The sequence below is a fragment of the Opisthocomus hoazin genome, chromosome 6 (genome assembly GCF_030867145.1).
Source record: "Opisthocomus hoazin isolate bOpiHoa1 chromosome 6, bOpiHoa1.hap1, whole genome shotgun sequence".
Classification (NCBI taxonomy): domain Eukaryota; kingdom Metazoa; phylum Chordata; class Aves; order Opisthocomiformes; family Opisthocomidae; genus Opisthocomus; species Opisthocomus hoazin.
The window spans coordinates 47,302,495-47,318,498 of NC_134419.1; the positions used below are offsets into that span (position 1 = coordinate 47,302,495).

A 16,004-nucleotide genomic window follows, 5' to 3' on the forward strand; every position below is an offset into this window, starting at 1 on the left:
TTTACCTCCTAGAACAAGCAGAACGATTCCCTTTCCGGAGGACTGGTTGCTCCTCTGCTCTGGCAGACTGACCCCAACCGCGGAGCACCCCTCTATCACGGGCAGAACAAAGGTTTCCACCAAGCACACCCCCGCTGTCAGCGCAGCGCATCAGGCAGCTACTAGGAAAATAAAAACAACTCTGTGACAGAAGCTGTTTGTCTTCCGCAAGTCTTTTGCTGTTGCAGGCACGGACAATGTGGTATCTCACCCACCAGTACGGCGACGTCCATTGGTTCTCACATTTGCTGTTTCTTCCTTCCGAGTTACAGAGCCATGATTTGAATTTCAGTGCAGACCACTTGCAGAAGAGGCTTATATACTACTTCAGTCCTTTCCAAACACTCTACAAAGACTGATTGCTATCTAGTATGTAAAGAGCATTTAACTTGTCTGCTAGTTCTAAGAAAGTATTTGTTTTCTGTAAGATGAGAGAGATATTCTTAACCCGGTTTAAAGCTGCTACTACAGAAACTTGCACTGATTGTTGATAATGCACCCATTTAATGTGCATCTATTTAAGAACTCTCTGTAAGAGTTTTTTATTCACGAAGCCTCACTGAGGAAAAGCAGCAGAATTCTGCAAATAAGTATAATCTATGCAGTTAGCAATTTATAACACTTTACTAGCTTTTAAACACTTACTATCAGAAAGTGCAGGCAACAGGAAAAGTAATTCAACAGAAACATATGTTGAGCCAACATGTTTGAAGCAGTGCATTCCAGTGTTTAGAACTTAGAGAAATTAATTCCAGTCTAGTTCCAGCAGTTTAAAAATTCTGCTTGAAACAGAGATCTGTTCACTTATTACTTTAAAAAAATAGAATGGAATAAACCAGAATATTCTAATATAACCTCAATGCTATTACTACTTTTAACCCAATGGTTCTGAATAATTGTCTTTTTCTAGTCCAAACGCTGTCTCTCTCTCTGCTGCTATATTTAAATAAGCCACTATTGAGGAAACAAACAGAAAATGGAAAAATGAGCTGCCCTAGCACTCTTACGAATGCGATGCTAATGCCAGCACTCAAAGGAGAAACTGTCAAAAAGAGCAACCACAACAGAGAATTTCGTTCTCACATATTTTTATTGGGGTTTTTTAGATTCTTTGATGGAATTTTTATGCAGCTATTATGCCATAATCTATGATACACAATGAAAACGGAAACCTGTCATTTACCACTTACATTTCTATGTTAATTTTGTTTTCTACCTCTGCATATACTGCAGCATAAATGCATTTATCATATTTCATGCAGCGCTGACCTGCCTTATGCAAACTGAGAATACAATAAACAGTGGCAGCAATATTTAGCAGCGCTCAATTCTTGCCACAGAAACAAGCATTCATAAAAGCATTAGAATACTGTGGGTGATGCTTACTGCCTACCAGCTTCACGTTTTGAGTTATAGAAATGGACAGGAGACAATCTTTGCTGTTGTCAACTGCAGTACTTTCCAAGTTCATCAGGTTTCAAAAGACTGAATTAGCTTCACTGTTTCCATGAGAGAAAAAGCCCAAGGCAACCAGTCTGACATAAAAGGATTCTACTAAGTTTCATGAACATTAGACTAAGTTTGTTTCTGGATCCCAAGAGTACCTCACCACATCCATTTTATGGTCTGCCAGAAGGATTATTTTTTCCACCATTGTGTTGCCTCCAGGCCAAATAAAGGGACAGCATAAGGCACACATCCTTTTTTGGCAGCCTGCTTGGCCAAGTAGTACCTGATCACAGCTAGAAGTTTTTAATACAGCTTTTTATTTTGACGAGACATACTACGTAGTCTAGAGTTGCAGAAACCTGCAGGCGCAAGGTTCACCCAGACGCAGGCTCCCCAGGGGCAGAGGGAACAAGACCTCTGACAACACCAGCGCTCCTAGGAAGAGCAGAGAGGACGGCTGTGCCCACCTGCTATCTCGCACTGCAGAGAAGCACGGGCAGCGACACCGGGAGCCCATCCTTCTGCGAAGTGCAGCCCTGGAAGCCAAGCCCCATCTCCGGAGAAGAGAAACGGCCCCTGTTGTTCCCTCGGCAGCCGCCTTACACAGAGCCAGCGCTCAGAGGCGGCTCACTTGGACATCCACACAGAAAGCATGCAGCAATTGATATCCTAATTGACCAGTAAACACAAGGACCAAAAAGAATCAATTACTACTTGTACAAAACCACAGCATGTGCCTTTGGTCAATCAGCAACCGTTGCTTGCCCACCTTCCTCTTAACATAAAAAAGGCTGACTAAATCAGGAATTGCCACTTCAGAGCTGAATTAAAATCAGCAAGGAGATGTGAGGCAGGGATCTGCACTGGACAAAGCAGAGAACCCACTGCTTGTTGCACAAACACAGATTCCTTATCCAAACACAATCTTTTTATGGGTGCTACCAGGTCAAAGAAAAGCTGATCTTAGTCGTTTGGTGAGCAAAAGAGTGTTCATCCAAAATGAGGATGTTCACATGACCCCACAGTCCCTCAATACCACAGTGCATCAAAGCAGGCAGCCCAGGGAGTGGGAGCAATTGGTGCTGCCACCTCTTACTTTTGAAGTCATTTGATGCTGAATTCTCCCGCTGATCACCCACTGCTCTGTCAGCTGTGGTCTGATGTACACTTCTTTCCTCCTCGGCTACCCCCAACAAACCTTCTCTCAGTCCCTTTGATTTCTTCCTTCATCACCCTCCTCCATCTTATACCTAAGCGGTCCACACCACTTCTGTTATCACCCACAGTTCAGCAACTTTGCAACCTGACTCCCTATTCCCAGCCTGCTCCTCACATCACCAGGCTACCTTGCCACCTCCTTCCACTACCCACAGCCAGTACATCTCTCTACCAGTCATCTATCAACTTTTGCTTTTCGGTTTCATTACTCCTCTCCAATAAATCTAGAAGTACCTGTCAACCATTTTCCTTGTAACAATGCATCTTGTCTCCTTAGTGGCTCCCAAATGTACTCTCTTCTTTTTCAGGGATGTGCATAACTATCATGCTGTCCATGACTGCATAACTCACTTAAAGTAATTAGACAGTGCCCACAGACTGAGACTGGGGCCTCACTGGGGTGGACACTGCATCCTTGCATAGGAGCCTCTCCTTGTGCCAAAGAGGTCCCAACCTAAACAGACAAGTCACAAAAAATGGTGGAAGGTAAGTTGGAATTTTTTTTTTTCTTTACAAACTGGGGTGCACGATGCAGATTAATGAAGTCAGCTGCTGGATCATTTTATCTGGTAAAGCAAAAATACATAATTTCCAGTATTTTTCCCACTTCCGTTTCCTTCTTCGGTTGCAGTGATTTGAGAGATTACTAGTTAGAGATGGGTTGGTGCCCTGCAGTTAGAATGTCTTTCCTTCAAAGGCCTCCAGGTTGAAAGCTGTATCCAAGAACCTCCTGAGCGACACCAGATGCGTGTTCTTGTTGCCTGTGGCAGCAGCAGCAGCAGGCTCTCGGCCAACATACCTTTGTGACAAAAAGAATCAGGCAGACAAATGAGGTGAGAAGAGAGACTACTTTGACACTAACAAGCATGAGAACATGCTGCTAAATGCATTCAAGTCAGTTTGGCAGATCTGGACATATAATCATCAATCTTTCTTAAATAAAAATCAATCTAAGTTGCACCATCAGTTACACCTTCTGGTCAGCTGCCCCCTCTTTTCCCTCTCCCGTCAATATTAAGCTGTGTCTTCTCCCCCCTCCCTCCCAGGGCAGCCAGCTACACTGTCTCATAATTAAGTAACTTGCTCTTGGCGATGAAGACTCATTCCTCCAACAGCTGCATGGGCAGATCTGAGAGTCAATCATCTAAAATAAATGCAAAGGTACCTGGATTGAGCTCTTACAACAACTGTTTCCTCCAGAAACCTAATATTTGGAGTGAAATTCTTAAAAAAAAGATAGAATCTTAGACAACAAGAGAGAAAAATCCAGGAGAGCTAAGTGCTGTGCTAAGTGGCAACAAATATAGAGCTAGTTGCTACTGATTTTCTTTTAGAACTACAAGGAGGAGCAAGATATGCATGAGGTATTTGAAAAATAATTGTCTAGACCTTTCCCTCCTTCACCCAACAACTCAAACTCAGAGCTTTTGATTTGAGAAGAACCTGACTTCCCCATGAATAACATCCTCAAATCAAAAACAAATTTAAAAGAAAAAAAAAAACAAACAACACAACCTTCCCCCAGCAAATTTGAGAACAAACAGATCAGCCCAGGAGACAGAGCAACTGTTTAAAGACTCATACCATATAGGTCGAGTGTGGTTCACAATAGTGCGGAAACGAGGTTTGACATAATCGTAATATCCACTGTTTTTGTGTTCCTCCTGACACCAAACTAGATCAGCACCTGGATACTTCTCAAGTTCTTCTTTCAGCAGGTCAAAGGGGAATGGCGAGATCTGGAAAAAGAGGGTAATAACTGGCAAAACTTTCTCTTACATGGTGTTACCCCATGGTAGGAAAGCCTTTTACCTATCGGGTATTACAACCAACCATTGTAATGAACCATTTAGTACCTAATGTAATTGCTGTATGTTCTTTAAAGTGAGTCATATTTCTTTAATTGATTTCATGCTGTCAGAAATGAACACACATCTATTTTACAGTTGCCCCAGTATGAACAGTAGTAGGTCACTGTCCACATCTCCTGCATTCCTACAGTTCTTCTAGTGAACTGTAACAATACAAGTCCTTAATTACTGAATGACAATATAGCTGCAAAGTGTACTAGTCACAACACTTAAACCTAGCAGACTGGATATACAAATTCAAGGTGCCATCACATTGTAACCTTCACATGCTATGTTGTTCTGGAAAAGTCATCGAGCTTTCCGGATCTCATTGTCCACTATATTATTGACGTGTTCCTTCTCCACAAGGGCATGAAGGATTAGATAATGTCTTGCAAGATGCAACGTGCCATAAAAATACTATCATCATCCTTTTTGGCAAGCAATATCTATTTAAAAGCATAGGAATCCCGTGCCAAAAGTCTCCCGAAGGACCCTGTTTTCTGAGGATCTGAGCTCACCTGCTCAAGCCTGGTTATAGCTACTTGTTTCTCCAGCTCTTGATTCTTTCTCTCTTTCACAAGATCATAGTACACTTTTCCTGTGCAGAAAATCACTCGCTTGACCTCCTGTGGTGCGTGAGCTGCCAGCCCATTCTCAGGAATCACGCGTTGGAAAGTGGTACCTAGTTAGAACACAAATTAGAAAAGTGCTCCCAGCGGAACTGATACTGCAACACAGCAGCCCAAGAAACAGTCCTTCGCTGAGCAAACAGCAGCCTGCAATGGTCACAAGGTTCTGCTGCCTCTCTATTCCTACTCTTCAGACTGGTAATTCTGCTAAAGGGACTGTCAGCAGTTTAGTTTCAAGAATTTAAAAGATTGTCAGTAATCCACTCTTTCACACTGACAGACAGAAACATATTACCAGGGGATTCTTTTTTAGCCTTGTGTTGTGGATTACACCTTTAATTTTAAATTGATTGGATAGCTCACCTTTGCTTACAGGTTTGTTTTTTTTTCAGAGAATTACCTGAAATCTTGTTTCTTCTTTCCAAGATGATCTCAACCATATAACATTAATCTACGTTGAGAAAATTTTAGACCATTTTTATATAAAAGCATAGCACATATTCATAATGCAACAATATTAATAATGCAACTAAATGTGGAAACTGCAGAAATATTTACACAAGCACACACATCACTGTCATATATTTATGTGATTTAAACGTCTGTCTGAGAGCTAAAACAACATCAGCCAAAGGAAGAATTAGCATAGTACTGAGCCATACATATAAGTGATGATACAATTTCAGATGCGTATCCTCACTGCTAGATATCTTTTCCCTTGTGATATCATCTCCCAGGAGAACAATCTGCTTGGGATACATGAAACTCGAAGAGGGGCTTGATGGTCTAAAAGACCCTTTTCTTTGCTCTCTTCTATGATTGATTAGAACTATTCCTCCATTAACTAACTGCAGGGTAGCAGACAGTGGCATGACCTCCCAGTCTGAATCAGCACACCCACTTACCAGGAGAAGCAGCTCCTGTTTGAACCATTTATCTTGGGGGGAGAAAAGCAGCAGTACAAACATATGAAAGAGGAACTGATTTATGTCTGAATTATCCTGTCTCACCAAACAGCAGAATTCATCATTAAAAAAGACTGAATCTACGCTTCATTGGATCAGCTGGAGCCAGTGTTCCTCTCCTTCTCAGCTTTCCGTTAAAAATCAGAGCATAAAGAGTTGGCTGAGAGTCAGCAATACTTCACTACTTGCTGTCCTCTGCAGCAGAACATGAAAGTATGTCAGAATTCAACACTAATTAGGCGTTTGGCTGCTACTGAGGGTTAGCCTGAAGCAGAGGGGACTCCCAAGACAAAGTGACAAATCACAATCCCTACGGAATTTCTAATCTGACTCTTTCTACAAAGCTCTTAAACAGTAATCAAAACCAGCAAATGTCTTTGCTTGAGAAGCAAACTTTACTCACCTACAAAAAAGAGATAATGCAATATTTAAGCGTGTTTATACACTGTAACTTGCTTTTGAAAAACTGAGCAGTTACTCCTTTCTGGCAGCAGTCAAGACACCCGCTAGAACTGGAGACCACCACATGGTGCACCATCTCGCTCTGAACAGTCGCTTCCATCACTCACTCGCCACATTTCACTGCATTTCCTCATGCCGCTTCAGCACATCCTAACCAGCGCATGGCAAGACAAATCACTCCAGTTTTTGTGGTATTACCTCTGCAGTTGCTACGTCTCTCTCGGTGCTGAGGGCATGCCAACAGCAGCTAGGGTGGTAGCCTACAACTCTGAACTCACTGAGCTCACTTCACCTCACTGGTCTGACACGGCAGCCCCAGAACTGCGTGCTGTAAGAAGAAACGGGCCCTTCATTCTCCCAAATGGGCACAGTGTGATGACACCCTATCCCTCACAACTTGGGGGAGCAGAACAAAGAACAATTCGATTTTTATATGAAGAGAAAAAGAGCGGAGGGATCTAATAGCCTGTTGAGGGGAACACCCCTGCAGAGAGCAGAACACGCTTTCCACTGCCTTTAAGAATAATGGTTGGTTACAAGATAAGCCTGTTAAAATTAAGAATCCATACTTGAAAGCAGACTTTTCAGCAAAAGTCCACGCTACATTTCCCTGCAACAGCTCCACAGAAATTATGCCAAAGGAAAAGGCAACCTCTCCAGAGCAGATTCTCTTCTTCACAGCCAGACATGACACTTCATACAGCTAATTATTTGTCCACGATACTTTAAGGTCACCTACCAGACACCATTTCATCAAAACTGGATTTAGCTTCCGGATGCCTCAGCAGGGACTTGGGTGTCAAAACAATCAGCTGTAAGACAGAAATTTTTCCAACACTCAGGAGCTGCTTTATCTACATTATTACACGCAACATTTGTAACACTGTTCATACAAAACCCACAAACTGAATATGCTATAGATCAAATTAATGTGACTAGCAAAGGCAGTAAAGTATTTTTTCCTGTTTTGAAAGCCTAGAAGTTTCAAAATTATTCAGATTTGTGTAGTCCACTTCCTTTAAAGGTTCTCAAAAACAGCAATTAGACATGCAGATTACAGTTATGCAACTTGTTAGCTACATAGTGTCTTGACGAGCTCATCTGCACAGCCAGAAGAAAGTAAAGTTGAAAATCAAATTTTAGAATTGTAGTCAGAGCTGAGTTTTATTCCATCGAATCAGCGACTTCAACCTGTGTTCAATTAAGGTTCTTCACCAAGGATTCCTGTCCTTCTCAGTATGTCATACGCAAACAACGACCCCTCTTTAAGTGAGGGTTAATATACCTAGAATATTCAGGTCCATTACAGTAACTTTACCGGTTTTCTGAATGGCAGCAAGATCTGTCTTCTGAGGATGTGAAAGTAATTGGCTGGAGTTGAACAATTCACCACAATCCAGTTGCATTCATAAAGCTGGGAAACTTCAAACTGCTCACTGAATTCCTGAGAGAGGCATTAAAGGCATTAGAAAGATGTCTAAAAGTTCAGAAAAAAAGGCTTGAAAGCCATCCTTCTGCTTCTGACTCTCAGCAACTTCATTCCTCAAAAATCTTAATTAGCAGATCTCTGCTGAGACTGTACTATTAGCTAGGGAGGCATCCCTATAAATCATTCACTTCTGTTTCTACTTCTTCCTAAAAATGTATGCAAATAAACGCAAAAAGCTTCATTAATTTCATCAAGCTGGGAAGTCCAGGAAGGAAGGGTGCGGAGGACCTAGGACTTCAGTAGGTGGAAGACACAAAATAGAACCCCTTTGAAAGAGTCTTAAAATTAGAATTCATTTTTTGAGTGTATAGTTAACTCTCTCTCTCCTATTTTTTGATAGGTGTCCTGTCCTCTTATACTATATTAATACATAAATTTCATATGTTTTATATGTATGTATTTTACTAATATAGGGCTTTTTTTATCCATACCTATGTACTTATATATTAGGTAAGCATATATATAGGTATAGGTACAATAATCTGGTAATAAAATCTGGTAATAAAATTTATAACTTGCTTATCATGTGCAATTGACAGTGTTTAAATGCAGTCAATCAAACAGGTCTTCATTCTCACAGTACACTGATAAAATCAGTTTCAGATGAGGAAGGACATGGCTTCGGAGCTATCATTGCCCCAAGGGTAACTGTCATAGTTTAACCCAGGAGCCAACAACTATGCACTAGACAGCCGCTCGCTCACCCCTCCCCTTACCCCACAGCAGGATGGGGAGGAGAAACAGACAAAAGGGGAAACTCATGGGCTGAGATAGAAACAGTTTAATAAGACAGTAAAGGAAATACTACTACTACTGCTGCTACTGCTACTACTACTACTACCAATACTAATACTACTACTAATACCAGTAATAATAATGATAATGATAAATAATGAATATGCAAAACAAACTTCGCGGAACCCGAAATCAGGAATTTCATGGAATTCACAAAAAAGTTCGAACTCTCAGACAAGAGAGGATTCGAACCCATGGAAACGAGAAGAGCAGATTCCTGCCCCCCGGCCAACACCCATACATAAACTGAGCATGATGCCTATGATATGGGATATTTCCGCTGGCCAGCTATCTGCCTGGCTATGCTCCCTCCCAGCTCCTGCACGCCTACTCATTAGCTGAACACAGGAGACTGGAAAAAGTGCCTGATTTTATAGCAACAGCTAAAAACATCAGTGTTATCAACATTCTCCTCCTACTAAATCCAAAACACAGCAGCTACTGGAAGGAAAATTAACTCTATCCCAGCCGAAACCAGGACACTAACAAACTCAGGGCCCAAAACATCCACTTTATTTTGCTTTTTTTTTAATTGGTGGGCTTTTCAGTTAATGCATAGCAGTATTTCTTAGGAAATCTGTAGTAGGGAAGTGGATGCCCAATATCCTGTAGAGCTATGTACTTTATCTGTAGAAATGAATGACCAACATATGAAGGTCTTAGCTGAATCAAATTTAGAAGTTGCTTATTTTCATGCTCCCAGCAGTACAATTTAGCTCCACTGCAAAAAGCCAGGAGTCTTCTCACTTGGCCTCCTTTAGAAATTTGCTAGAGATACCTATTTGCAGTACTCACAGCAATATAAACAACCAGAATCACTGGCCCTGAGGAACAGCCAAAAAAGATCATGCTGCCAGAGATGAATTGCATATGACTTCAGCTTTGAAATGAAGCAGCACATACTGCATACTTCCATTACTTTTACTGCTATCAAGTCAATGTTACACCAACTCTTGAAGCTAAATCTTAACCCACTATACCTAGCTAAAAGGGTGCTGCTTACAAAAAAGAAATTTCTGAGATGTGAAGAACAAAAAAAGGATGTGGCCTTTGACAAATCTACTTACTGGATAAGCATCAGAATCATCATTGCTCATCTGCAGAAACCTCTCAGGCCTGGCTGATGAATGCTCTGGACCCTGATAAAGACATCATTAAAAACACTAAAAAGCCACATAATCAGTCAGACATCAGTGCAAGTCAATCCCTGTGTAGGTACCTCCCAGCACCAGGCTGCACAGCCGCCTCCCCAGCCAAAGGCACCAGCGGCAGAAGCAGTGAGAGGGGAGAGGACACTCTGCAGGACTGGAATTCTTTGTCTTCCATAAACTGTTTTCATAGGAGAAGATTAAGTTTCACATGGATTTCCAATGTTTTTACCAGCTGCGAGTGATTTCTAGTGTCAGTGCTGCTGCACAGCAAAGACCAGTGAAAGGGCAGTAGGTCCATGTGGGCACAAGAACGACCTTGCTAATGTGGGGCAAAAAGGAGCCGGAGGAACATCAGGAGGAGAAACAGCGTGAGCCTCGGTGTACGGCAGCGACTCACACTTCTCAGGGCCAAACCGCACCAGCAAGCTGAACTGGAGCAAACGCAAAGTGAACTGCTGACTATCTTCGCTGCAGCAGCAACACGACAGGCAGGCTCAGGGTCTCTCTCCTACCACTGTCCCCTGTTTGGTATAGCACAAAATAGCCTAGACAAATGCTTCAGCTAAAACGGATCAAAATACAGGTATGCATTATCTGTCAAACTAACCTGTTGTTAATTTCTGCCTCCTCAGGAGGTACTCTGCATTCTGTCAAAGTACTGAACGCTCGCATCTGCTGTCTCACTAGCAGTATCCAAGGTAATTTCTTTTAGTGCGCCAACACTGTTAGAGCCGTTTTACACTAGCAAAACATGCATGCTGGTCACCGACGATATCAGGAATAAGTAGTGTAACAGAATCTATCATCTTCCCTCTCCTGTCCTTGTTCATCAAGGATGAGAGCAAGCTGTGAGGAGTACGAGAATGCAGCGTGCTTTTTTATTTACTGCTAATGCTGGCAGTCTTTGCTTGTTCAAGCGACAGTTACTGTTAGGAAAGACTTTCATTCTGGAGACAGTTGCAAGGTATTTTAACCCGAAGACATAAGCTATTACACCTCTCAAATCTCTCCAGGGCTCCTAAGCTAACGATGTTCATAAAGAGCATTTTTCTTTATATGGCCCTCTCTCATTCTAACTTCCTCTGTTGAAACCTTAACGTACGATCTCCAAAATCGCTCATTATTTTGACAGTTAGTAGTCCACCTTGATTCAACACATCATCCTCCCTGCTTCCAAGTGCAGGCTTCACTCTGCTCCATGGACTAAGGGAATTCAAAGGAAAAAACGTTCCATTAGCAAAAAAGGAGTAACACAAACAGCCAGGAACTGTGCCTTGCATAATTACTCTTTTGAAGCGTGTCTCCACTTCTGAGGTGCTAAATAATGTGGTCATAAATGGGTCAAGGCTTGAGAACAAGAAGCAAAGCCACACAAAACCATGGTGCACAGTAACAGTCCACCATTGCAATAGCTCTGCTGTACACATCTATTTGCTGTTAATCAAATCCTGCACTAAGTACAACCTATACATGTACAAACATTGTGCTTCACATGCACACTGAACTCAGCACGCTGGAAACAGAGATGTTACTCAGCAAACAATCACAGGAGAGACACATGAGGCTTCCCTAACACGCACACATACGCCACCACAGCAACAACCTCAATCCAGAGTCTCCACATTCACATCCATCTTCGATTTCCCTGCTGACACCACCAGTCAGATTGCCAGCTACCGCTGTGTGGGATGGGGCAGGTTTATTTCTGCTGTGACCACCTACTCAGTGAGACCTATACTGAATCCATTCGCTACTTACCGATGAGTCCCCAAGGGGCCATTAGGCAGCAGAGTCTTTCAGTCACAGCCAACTTGCCTGTGAATGCATGACCTAGAGGTGAAGGGATCCATATCCCATTATGAATCCTTCCCCAAATCATTCCGTCCCCAACACTGTAGTTATAGAGAGAATAACACTCCTGTAATGGAAAGCTCCTCTGGGAAGATAACGGATTTCAACAGCCCAGTGGAATTCTTAAATATTCCAAAAGCACCTGACACTAGCAGCAAAATAAGCATGTTTCTCAAGATCTGGGCAAATCTCAGCTGCCAGGAGTCTAAGAGAAAAGAAAGACTGACTGTACTGTAGGGAGCAGAGAACCAGCTCCCTTCAGCTGAGTGCTTCCTTGCAGAGGACCACACCTCCTGCTGAGGGCACATTCAGGGTGTCCCTCAGGATTCATTTAAAAAAAATTAATTTATCAAAACTCTTGTGAACTGCATTAGACCCTTTATTCTTTACGCACAAGTGGGTATGCAAAGCCATTCATAACATATGAATGCACCCCAGTATATCAGGACAGGATTATAATTGAATGGAAATAAACTAAATTTTTTGTGAGAATGGAAATGACGCAGTTTGTAGTGAAAGGGTCTAGAGCATTTATACAGATGGAGATTGCCACTGTGGCACATACTATGCTTTTCTCAATAGAAAACTAGAAACATACATGCATCAATTCATGAATGTTAATGCATTTGAAAAGGAGAAAATTAACCTAGCCTGACGTGATGTTCATATAACCTTTAAAAATAACTTAAAAAATTTGAAGAACAATTCTACTGCTGGTAAGAGCTTCATATAACATTATATACAGAGCTTGCCCATGCTTTTCCTCAAAGAAATTGCTTAGCTCCTCCTACTAGCCACCAAAGAAAAGAGTCATCAGCTAGCAGAAACATTTTCCTTTTCAGAAAAATTTCTTATTATATCAAAGTTACCCAATGTCAATGATTTTTAAAGAAGTTTTAAAGTTGTTTCATATCATTTAATTGCGAGTGTATTCAGTGCAGTTTACACAGACATACTTCACGCAAAATAAAACCAAGCAAGTACTGCTAGACACTAATGATTTCTTTCTTACTGTACGCTAAGAATCTGGCTTTCTAGGGAAAGAAGGCAGTGTCTTAGGGAAAGACAAAACAAAAGAGAGAGAAAAAAAGAAAAAAAATGGGGAAAACGTGGTACACGCCATTAGGCAGGACAGAAAGCTAAGAGCTCAGAAATACTTCTCAGTTTTCTTTGGTTCTCTCTGACCAATCTACCCACATTCTTTTCTGTAGCACTGAAGCAGTCCAACATGCCAAACAGTGCCTTCCTTCCCCCAGCTTTGTATCATCATTGAATCCCCACGACACCCTTGGCTTTTGCAGGCACAGAGGAAGATGTGGCAGTCAGCATTCCCCTCCCAGACGTGCCAGCCAGCAGCCCTCACCATTCCTTCCATTCCGTGTGGCAAGAGCAGGACGATTCCGTTGTGACGAACCCACTTGGCCTGGCCGGAGCTGATGAACTGGTCTATTATACACTGCGCCGTGTTGTGGAAGTCGCCAAACTGGGCCTCCCAGCACACCAGGGCATTGGGACTCGCCATAGCAAAGCCAAGTTCAAAACCTGAGAACCAAACAAGTGGGAGAATTAGAGAAGAATTAGAAACAGACTTGCTGAGAATTCCATTCATTTCTCATTTAAAAAAACCTAAAATAAAACGAAAACAAAATGAGAGCATGAACTGGATTTTTGTAGTCCTGTTATAAATCATGCAGTTTTCAATAGTACTATTTCCATCAGAAAGATTAGCAAATAACATTTTTCCAATACTGACTCCAATCCTTCAAACTTTTCCTCAAACATTTAAATATCATAGTTTTTAAATGAACCAAAAACCCCTCCCTTAGCTCAGACCGTCGTGTGACGTTTTCCTGAGAGCTCACTGAGGTAGGTACCATCTTTTCCTGTAAAAATCCACTTAGAGCCCAGTACTAGTTCAAGAAACTACTTGTTGATTTTATTACCTGCACTGCCCCGCACAACACTGTCTTTGTTTTTTTTTCCCCTCTCATATGCAGGCACTGAACAAAACTATGGCTGACATCAATCTCCAGTCTATAGGTAGGATCATAGTCTTTGGATCATCAAAAAAACTTGAACATAATAGGTGCGTGGGAGACACATCTGGGACTGGGGTAAACAATCCTTCCTTTGGCAGGGTTAAGGGCCCTTTAGGTCTCCACCTCAGCAGCAGACGGGAGACCAGAAGTGCTTTTCATGGGGAGGACGCCCACTACAAGGACACTGAGGTGCTTGAGTGTGTCCACAGAAGGGCAACAAAGCTGGTGAAGGGTCTAGAGAAGAAGTTCTATGAGGAGCGGCTGAGGGAACTGGGGTTGTTTAGTCTGGAGGAGGCTGAGGGGAGACCTTACGGATCTCTACAACTACCTGAAAGGAGGCTGCAGCTAGGTGGGTCTTGGTCTTTTCTCCAAAGTAAGTAGTGACAGGGCAAAATGAAATGGCCTCAAATTGTGCTGGGGAGGTTTAGATTGGATATTAGGAAAAATTTCTTTACTGAAAGAGTGGTCAGGCATTGGAACAGGCTGCCCAGGGAAGTGGCTGAGTCACATTTCCTGGAGATGTTCAAAAAACATGTAGATGTGGTGCTTAGCGACATGGTTTAGTGGTGGACTTGGCAGTGTTAGGTTTACGGTTGGACTCAATGATCTTAAAGGTGTTTTCCAACCTAAATGATTCTATGACATCACTACTTCAGCTAGTGAAAACAGAAAGACATAACCTTCTCCCTCTCCGCTCTGTCAATGATCTCAACCCATCAGGTAAGTGCATACATTTCCCTAAACTTGTGCTGTTTGAACTGTAAATTCATCAACTCCATACAGAGCAGAAGGGCCACATGTTCCCACTGACTCAGCCGTGCCAGGTTAACGCAGCAGGACAAAGCTACAGCAGCAGCCTGGTTGACAGCAACTCAGGTCTTCTGCCATGCACAGAGCAAGCCAGGCAGCTTGTTGTCTGCTCTTAAAACTTGTCACGGCCCAAAGACAACTGAAGGCTCTTGACAGGCTCCATGGATATCTCTTAAAAGGCAGAAAAAAATTACTGCTCTCACTGAGAGACCCGCTGCAGTATGATAAAGCCCCAGCTCTACACCAGGACGTGGGGAGATGACTGGCAGAGAGAAAAGAAACCCAAATGAAACTGCTACTGCAATGTAAGCTAGGTAATTGATTCCTAGTAGCTCCACAAAGGCAAAAAATAGAAAATGACGAGCGTGTTTGCATGTGCTACATGGCCTCTCCTGGGTAGCTTTAAAAAAAAAAAAATGCAGAATTTTGTGCCACGTCAGAACATGAAAACCTAGCTATGTGCAAGGTACATGTCTCAGTTTAATGATCACCCTTAAATTTACAGTATTTTTCTATACCACATTACACATAAATATATCTATTAATATAAAAACATATATTTGATCTCTGCTCATATTTTCCTTTGATGTGTTGACACAGCTGAGCCTAGAGTGCTGGGTTAATACCTGTACTCACATTCTGCATCTATAGTTTGGAATAATTAGAACTAAAAAAGTTAAAGCTCTCAGTAAAAAGCAGTCCTACATAGCACTGTTCTAGATGTAGAGGTTCTGACTGAGGGAAAATGGATTCAATACACACAGAGAATACGTATTTGATGGATAAATGCGTTTTAAGTTGATGTTTTTAAGTTCTGCGCAGAATACAAAGCTGAAGGACAAGAGGACAAACATTTCCACCTTATAAAACTGAGTACTAATGATCATGTGGTTACAGAAAGTTTAAACTAACTTGTCCCGTTCCACAAGGAAAACCCTCAACAAGACTAGTGAGATCAGTCATGTATCGAAGAAGTCCCTCTGTAACACGACTACAAGAACATCCTTCCAACACTTGACAAAGTTTTGACATAGGTCATGTGTGCATGAAACCGAAATTGCTTGAGCTTAACTCGATGACTACAGCTAAATTGGAACTACGGGATTTCTTTCTGCTGCTCCAAGAACAGGCTCTTCAGTCAACGTCAGTATACAAACTTTCCTGGAAGGTTAGTAGAGGGACAACTGCAGGACAAATTAACTGTATGAGAGAAAAATCAACAAAAACTTCAAGTAAAATTGTCTATTCACAGAG

The 16,004-nt window shown here is 42.0% G+C and overlaps 1 protein-coding gene across 3 annotated transcripts in view; it reads right to left on the bottom strand.

Moving 5' to 3' along the window:
- Window positions 1–1,118: 1,118 nt before the first annotated feature.
- Window positions 1,119–16,004, bottom strand: part of OGDHL (oxoglutarate dehydrogenase L) — a 57,356-nt gene continuing 42,470 nt past the window's right edge. For all 3 annotated transcript variants that reach the window (XM_075422992.1, XM_075422993.1, XM_075422991.1), the window contains 7 exons: window positions 13,265–13,443; window positions 9,967–10,038; window positions 7,934–8,059; window positions 7,355–7,427; window positions 5,078–5,241; window positions 4,291–4,445; window positions 1,119–3,505 (listed from right to left, as the gene is read on the bottom strand). In XM_075422992.1, the coding sequence (XP_075279107.1) occupies window positions 3,382–3,505; window positions 4,291–4,445; window positions 5,078–5,241; window positions 7,355–7,427; window positions 7,934–8,059; window positions 9,967–10,038; window positions 13,265–13,443 (893 nt within the window). In that variant the 3' untranslated portion in view covers window positions 1,119–3,381. The remainder of the gene's footprint in view (window positions 3,506–4,290; window positions 4,446–5,077; window positions 5,242–7,354; window positions 7,428–7,933; window positions 8,060–9,966; window positions 10,039–13,264; window positions 13,444–16,004) is intronic.